General features: G+C 38.2%; 1 protein-coding gene and 1 long non-coding RNA gene across 2 annotated transcripts in view; one reads left to right on the top strand and one right to left on the bottom strand.

Annotated features, from left to right (window-relative positions):
* Window positions 1–7,211, top strand: part of LOC128247628 (uncharacterized) — a 21,634-nt gene that overhangs the window by 1,247 nt on the left and 13,176 nt on the right. The window contains exon 2 of the long non-coding RNA XR_008264003.1: window positions 6,825–7,092. This is a non-coding gene — a long non-coding RNA (uncharacterized LOC128247628). The remainder of the gene's footprint in view (window positions 1–6,824; window positions 7,093–7,211) is intronic.
* The window catches only part of LOC106881176 (tetratricopeptide repeat protein 7B), a 75,850-nt gene continuing 72,889 nt past the window's right edge, over window positions 4,251–7,211 (bottom strand). Inside the window, exon 11 of the mRNA XM_014931469.2 lies at window positions 4,251–5,347. Within this exon, the coding sequence (XP_014786955.2) occupies window positions 5,215–5,347 (133 nt within the window). The 3' untranslated portion in view covers window positions 4,251–5,214. The remainder of the gene's footprint in view (window positions 5,348–7,211) is intronic.

Genomic DNA, 7,211 nt, shown 5'->3' with positions numbered 1-7,211 from the left:
ATATATATATATATATATATATATATATATATATATATACAGGGTGCAGTGAATAAATTGTCATCTAAATTACGCAAAAATGAAAATAACAGGGCAGCACTACCTCCTCCAGGTACTTAATGTAGGCCTCCATGTTGTGTCTGAGACCGTGTGGGAAGATGAATGGCGGCATAACATCACCATCACTAGTGATCACTCCAAATACTAGGATGTTGACTGGATGTTTGATTTTTATCACTCTCGGTACATGTTTTGGGGATACGGCAAGCCAACAGTTGTTTTGTGTGTTCACCGTCTGATACTGACAGAAATTTTTCTCATCTGAGAAAAACCAAAGCATGTTCGGTTGGAGGGGATGCTTGAGTTTGTTCAAAAGCTTCATAGCGCGGTCTTTCCTCTTGTCCTTGATGGCTTGGGATAAAAATTGTTTTTTTTTCTCATCTTGTATGAGGAATAGCGAATGTCTTCATGCACTACCTGCCTGATAAGAAACTCAGACACTCTCATGTCCCTGGTGATGGACCTGATTGACTGGGAGGGATCGTTGTCAATTATGGCCTGGATCTCACCAACAAATTCAAGAATTCTTTTCTTATCACAATGATCAGAGTGAGTTTTCTGAGCTACCGTACCTTCATAATCACCTTTAGATTCATCTAACTCTTTCCGAATCTTCTGCACTATCCTCAGATTGACACCCAACCACTCTGAAATGTTTGTATTGACTTTTCCGGCATGAATGCCAAGCAGTACAGCATGTCATTTTCAAATTTCTGGCAGAGTGAATTGTGTCATGGTGCTGTTTTTCTCAGACGGTGCCCAACTGACCCTACTATACTGTGTAGTCAATAAATTCAAAAACAATGCACAAATGGCAACAAATTACCTGTCATAGGAAGGAGGAAAACAATGAGATGGAAAAGGGTTCCAAAATTTGACAGTTTGAGGAATAAAGCTACAACCATAGAAAGACTTCCTTATTTGAGGAAGCACAACAGCATTTGGTGAAGACACTGTGAGGTTTGAGTCAGACGAGATGGCACAAAGGGATCTGGAACTGAGAGAGAAAGTTCATCAGAGAACTTCTTGTGACAATAACAATGGAAAAGACTAAGACAGGCAACAGCACATCGATGTGACAAGGGTTGCAGAGTTGAAATAAGAGAGGGACCAATCAAATTAGGGACTTACTTCTGAACTCAGTTGAGGAGATCCAAGTGACAAGATCCAAGAAAGATGAAGTGAGAAAGCGAGACCAAATAATTTCAAAAAAAGACCATTTGATAAAAAATTAAATCTAATCTTCAGTCAGTGGTAGTTTTGTCCATGCGATATCAAAAGTAACAAAACACTTTTCTTGACTCCAGGTAAGCTGTGTAGAAAGAAGTTTGCTTCCCAATCACATGGGTTCAGGTTCAGTTCCACTGCATAGCAACTTGGGAAAGTGTCTTCTACTTTAAAAAATTTTTAGTTCTACAGGAACTTTAAAAAAAGTTTCTATTTCAAGCTCCATTGAATTTTATTTTTTATTGCATTCAGTCTATCATCCCCCCCCTCCTCCCCTTTCTTTTGCTCTAACACTAACCTTGACATTTCTATCATTCCCAATCTCTCCTCCACTTTCCTCCTTCCGAATATTTAACATAACATTTCCAAACCCTCTTTTCTACGTTTATATAGTTCTCAGCTACTCTCATCATCATCATTCTAGCATGGATCAAATGGAATTTCTTGAACCAATCATTGGTTTAGTACATTTACAATGACAAGAATGACAAAGGAGTGATTGCACAACTCAGACAGAACAAACATCACAAAGTATTTTTGTTTGAAAGCATGAATGTGTAGGCTTTCCCACTAATGTACAGCTTTCACTGACATATATTGGCAAAAGACCCTCCCCACACACACACACACATACCGATACATACATGGCTTTCCATATAGTTACCATCTACTAAATTCCACTCAGAAAGCTTGTTGGCTGTTTTACAAGCACTCACATTTGCCTTTGTCTTCTGTGTATGAGTTTTAAAGTTGAGACAGTGAACAAGGGTGACACCTAAGTGAGGGACTGGGTGTGTGTGTGTGTGTGTGTGTGTGTGTGTGTGTGTGTGTGTGTGTGAGAGAGAGACAGAGAGAGAGGTCTCTCTCATATTACTGCTATCTCCACCATAGCCACAGATGAGAATTCAAACTGTTTGGGAGCCTCGTGCAACCCCTTCAATAGCACTTAGCATCTGGAGTTTTACCAAGTGCTCATACAAGCAGTTGTATAGTGCAGTCAGTGGTAAAACAATCTTCATAGTCTAGAGGATTAGTGAAGGGCATGTGAGTCAATAATCTGGAGATTACTCTAGTCATTAATGGAGTCATATTAAGTAGAATCTTGAAAGATCAAGCAATTTTCTGGAGATCAGCATTTCACTTTCAATTCTTAACTTCTAGTAATATTCGGTTTGGCAGTTCAACTTAGAAGCTCTACTTGTTCATGATAAGTCATACAGACACATCAGTTCAAACAACAGGACATGTTTGTGATGTGGTAGGGCACCTGTTCTTGTTCCCTGCCCATGACTTGCCTGTTGTGGGCCAACACCAAATAGTTGTTGTGTCATGTGGAACAGATGATAAAGGTACTTATACCTTCTTTTTCTAACCACCTGATTCAAGCAGTATTTTTGTCCTTAAAAGCTATAAAGTGATACTATGATGGGCAAGACTGAAAGGTTTGAGATCAGGGTTTTTTGTTTGTTTATTTGTTTTTGATCTTTCTATGAAATCTCTCACCTACTTTCTCCAGTATTATTTGAAAAAAGAGAAGTTCTGACCGCTATTATCATCAGTGTTGGGGTTAGGTTTAGGGTTAGGGTTATCATCATTTAATGCCCATTTTCCATGCTGGTATGGGGTAGATGGTTTGACAGGTTCTGGCAAGTCATAGAGCTGCATTGTGCTGCATGTCAGCACTGACATGGTTTTTAAAGCTGGATGTCCTTCAACTTAACAGTGTGTACTGGGCACTTGTTCATGCTACTGGCATTAGTAGAGTTGCCAAGTAACTTACAAGATAGGAAAAAACAAAGAAAGGGAAAAGTCATTTCAACTAAGTGGGGGCAGTATTTGAGAGGGTGGAGAAGGGAATTTACACCATGGACAAGCAGAAGTAGAGGTGTCTTGCTATAGAAAAGATATATGGCTACTCCATGTTTATATAAGAGTGGTTGGGAGTACATTTCATGGAAAGTGAATGAGAGTGAATAGATGAGCCAAATCTCATTTATAGCTTAACAGGCATAAGAAGGCACTTGACTTCATAATGAGAGCAACTGGGGTTTATGTGGGGTGAACTGGTTGTCCTTATGTGGCTATTTCCTCTTCATCATCATCATCATCATCATTTAACGTCCGCTTTCCATGCTAGCATGGGTTGGACGATTTGACTGGGAACTGACGAACCAGACTCCAATCTGATCTGGCAAGAGTTTCTACAGCTGGATGCTCTTCCTAACGCCAACCACTCCGAAAGTGTAGTGGGTGCTTTTTACATGCCGGATGTTAATATTCCTTTCTTGCATAGGCACAAGGCCTGAAATTTCAGTGAGAAGAGAATAAGTCGATTACATTGCCCCTCCCATTGCTCAAATGGTACTAATTTTATTGACACCAAAAGGATGAAAGGCAAAGTGAACCTCAGCAGAATTTAAACTCAGAACGTAAAGACAGATGAAATGTTACTAAGCATTTTGCCCAACATGATAATGATTCTGCCAGCTCACTGTCTTCTTTGTATTTCAATATTGCAATGCATTTGTAATTTTCCTTATCACCTAATGTAACCTCCCATTCTGTGTATTTGGGTGTTTCATCTTTGTAGCACCTCTTCTTTCAGGGCTCAATGCATATAAAGAAATGCTTGTTATTATTACAATGACTGCATAGTATCAGAGATGATAGAGCAACAGAATAAATGCCCAATAGTATTTACATCCGTATTTATTTATTCTGAGTTAAAATCCCACTGAGATTGCCTTTGCCTTTCATCTCCTCCAGGGAGATGAAACAAATACCAGTTATGTACTGCAGTCAACTGAATTAACCGTATTTCTACACCACGATGTATGTATTGTGTAAATGTAGGAAATCGTCATCACTGTCATCGGTGCTGTCACTGTTACTATTATCACCATCATCATCATCATCATCATCATCATTAAAAAGAACAACAATAACAAAAACAACAACTGTAATAATATGGAAGAGAAGACAAGCTTTCTCTTTTTCTTGATCTTTTCCTCTTTTTTTTTCTTTTCTTTTTTTTTTTTGTTTCTTCGTTGGTACAAGATTGTATCACAGTGTTTGTGGTCACCATCTCAGTCACGAATGAAGAATGAAATAGTAATTAGAGTAACAACAACAACAACACAAATGATTGCTATTACTGTTACTGCTAATAATAATCATTTTAGTAGTGGTATTATTAGTAATAATAGTAAGAATAGAAGTAACAACAACTATAATAATAATAATAAATTATTGTTATTATTACTGCAAATAATAATAATCATCATTACGATTAAAAATATTATCATTATCATTATTATTATTAATAACAATATTAATATTATTAATATTATTATTAATCGTAGTAGTAATTATTAATAATAATTAATATTATCATTATAGTAGTAGTAATTGTAGTAATAAAATAACAACAATAATAACAATAACAACAATAACAACAACAACCATTTGAATTGCTGTTAAAATGTACAAAAAAATAACACCCTCTGTTGTCATCGTGCACAGCAAAAACACACATATCCAAGCAGGCAGCCATTATTATGATGCATGTTGTGTGGAACTATTCATCTTCGCTGCTATGGTTTTACACCTGCTGGATGGTGATAGATACCAGTGAATACTTTATTGTTAACTTCACTTGACATACTAAACAAGTAGCACATTAACTGCATTCCCTGTAGCTGTCTACCTACCCAGCCATCCACTTTATTGGCATCTGAACAGGCTGGTTAGCTGGGGTAGATTGTCTGTCTGTTTGTTTGTGTGGTGGCTGGTTTTGGTGTCTAGAACATGATTTACTTCTGTGGTAAGCAGCAGTAGGGTGGAGAGGAGACACAGGCAGCAGGAAATTAGCTGATCCTTCTGAACAAGCATGACATTTCATTTCGACATTTCTCGGTAACATACCAGTCAGTGCAACAGGCGTGGAATGACAGTGAATGGAATGATAGGACTGTTAGCTTCTAAGTCCATAGCAAATTGGAGACAGTCACTTGCAGCCTCATACTGACCAAGGCTGTGTAACACTTGACCAAGACAGTACCTAGGTAGAAGAAGAAAAAAAGAAATGAAAAAATATGAAGATAATTCAAATAATCAAGATGAAGATAAGATGAGAAGATAGCTCAAGGGGAAAGAAACTGATATCAGATTAACATGTGAAAATATTTATAGAGAAAGATAGAATTAACATGTCCTGACAGTCACACATCACTTCACACAATATGTCCTAATTGCCACATAACACCATACATAACCCATTACATAACATACTTTGACTGTCACACAACACACCACCTAATTATCACACTACCAACAACAAATACCCTGCCTTCTGCGCTATCACCTGACTGTCACATTATACACCACCTCCTGACAGTCACACTACATGTTCTGACTGCCACACTGCACTCTGTCAAATTACATGTCTTGACAACCATAATTACACCATACAATGTCCTGCTTGTTATGCTAGATACCACGTCAGACTACTGTACTACATCATGTGCAACAAGTCCTAACTACCAAATTACACAACATGCAACATGTTTTCATTACTATATTTTATCAAAAGCATCAGCTCTGGCTATCACACTACAACCTGTACAATCATCATCATCATCGTTTAACGTCCACTTTCCATGCTAGCATGGGTTGGATGATTTGATTGAGGACTGGTGAACCAGATGGCTATACCAGGCTCCAATCTGATTTGGCAGAGTTTCTACAGCTGGATGCCCTTCCTAACGCCAACCACTCTGAGAGTGTAGAGGGTACTTTTATGTGCTTACACTTTAATATTGTTTTGCCAGTCTGGTTGTGGTGTAACCAAATGTTGTAGTACATATATTATCTGCTATAGATAAAGCTCAGTAAAGACACACTATGTAGGTTGTAGTGTGGTAGCCAGATCAAGTATAGTGCGTATTGTGGCAATTAAGCCATGTGTGAGATGAAACTTAGGGTAAAGATCCCCTTTGGTCATGAATGACCATAGGATTGCACCTAGTAAGTTATCCTCTGTGGCACAAGTCCGAGCAAGGTTGTTTATGGAAGACCAGCATTCACCCATGCATACTAGCCTCCCCTCTCCATGCCACCGATGTTATCCAAGGGAAAGACAAAGGCTGATACAGTTTGGCACCAGTGATGTCACAACTCATTTCTACAGATGAGTGAACTGAAGCAACATGAAATAAAGTAACTTGCTTAAGAGCACAACACACAGCCTGGTTGTGGAATCAAACTCACTACCTCATGATTGTGAGCCCAATGCTCTAACTACTGAGCCATGCACCTTCACAAGGGGTAACCTAGCAGTCCTGTTTTACAGCAGAACATCAACCAATAAGAAATACCAGCACAGTAGTTTCAAATTTTGGCACAAAGACAGCAAGTTTGGGGCACAGTAGGCCTAGTGATAGAAAAAAGTAATTTTTTAAGGCCTAAAGTTGTTATTTGATAATAGAAATATATATTGACTCAGCGAAAAAATTTATGCTAAAAGCTTAATTTTCCAGAATTTGATGCTCCAATGAAATTACTGAACTTTTACACAGCAGAATTTTGCTCTGTGGGGGAGGAAGTAAGTTGATTACATCAACCCCAGTGCTCAACTGGTACTTATTTTAGTGGCCCCCAAAAAGATAAAAAGTATAGTTGGCCTCGGTGGAATTTGAACTCAGAATGCCAGAAAGAGTTGGAGTTTCCTTCTTCCTTGAATGCATCAGAGAGGGCTTACATCCATCGGCTTGCTGAGAGTCTTGGACTGAAATCTAAAAGTCGAGGGTAAGTAAAATTTTTTCCCTTTCAGTATTCATTTGTTTCAGTGGCAATGTATGTGTGTGTGTGTGTACAATATATATATATATATTTCGTGTTGCAAGACAGTGTAGGAGAGAGAATAG

The sequence above is a fragment of the Octopus bimaculoides genome, chromosome 4, assembly GCF_001194135.2.
Source record: "Octopus bimaculoides isolate UCB-OBI-ISO-001 chromosome 4, ASM119413v2, whole genome shotgun sequence".
Lineage (NCBI taxonomy): Eukaryota > Metazoa > Mollusca > Cephalopoda > Octopoda > Octopodidae > Octopus > Octopus bimaculoides.
This window is presented reverse-complemented; position numbering and strand designations above follow the sequence as displayed.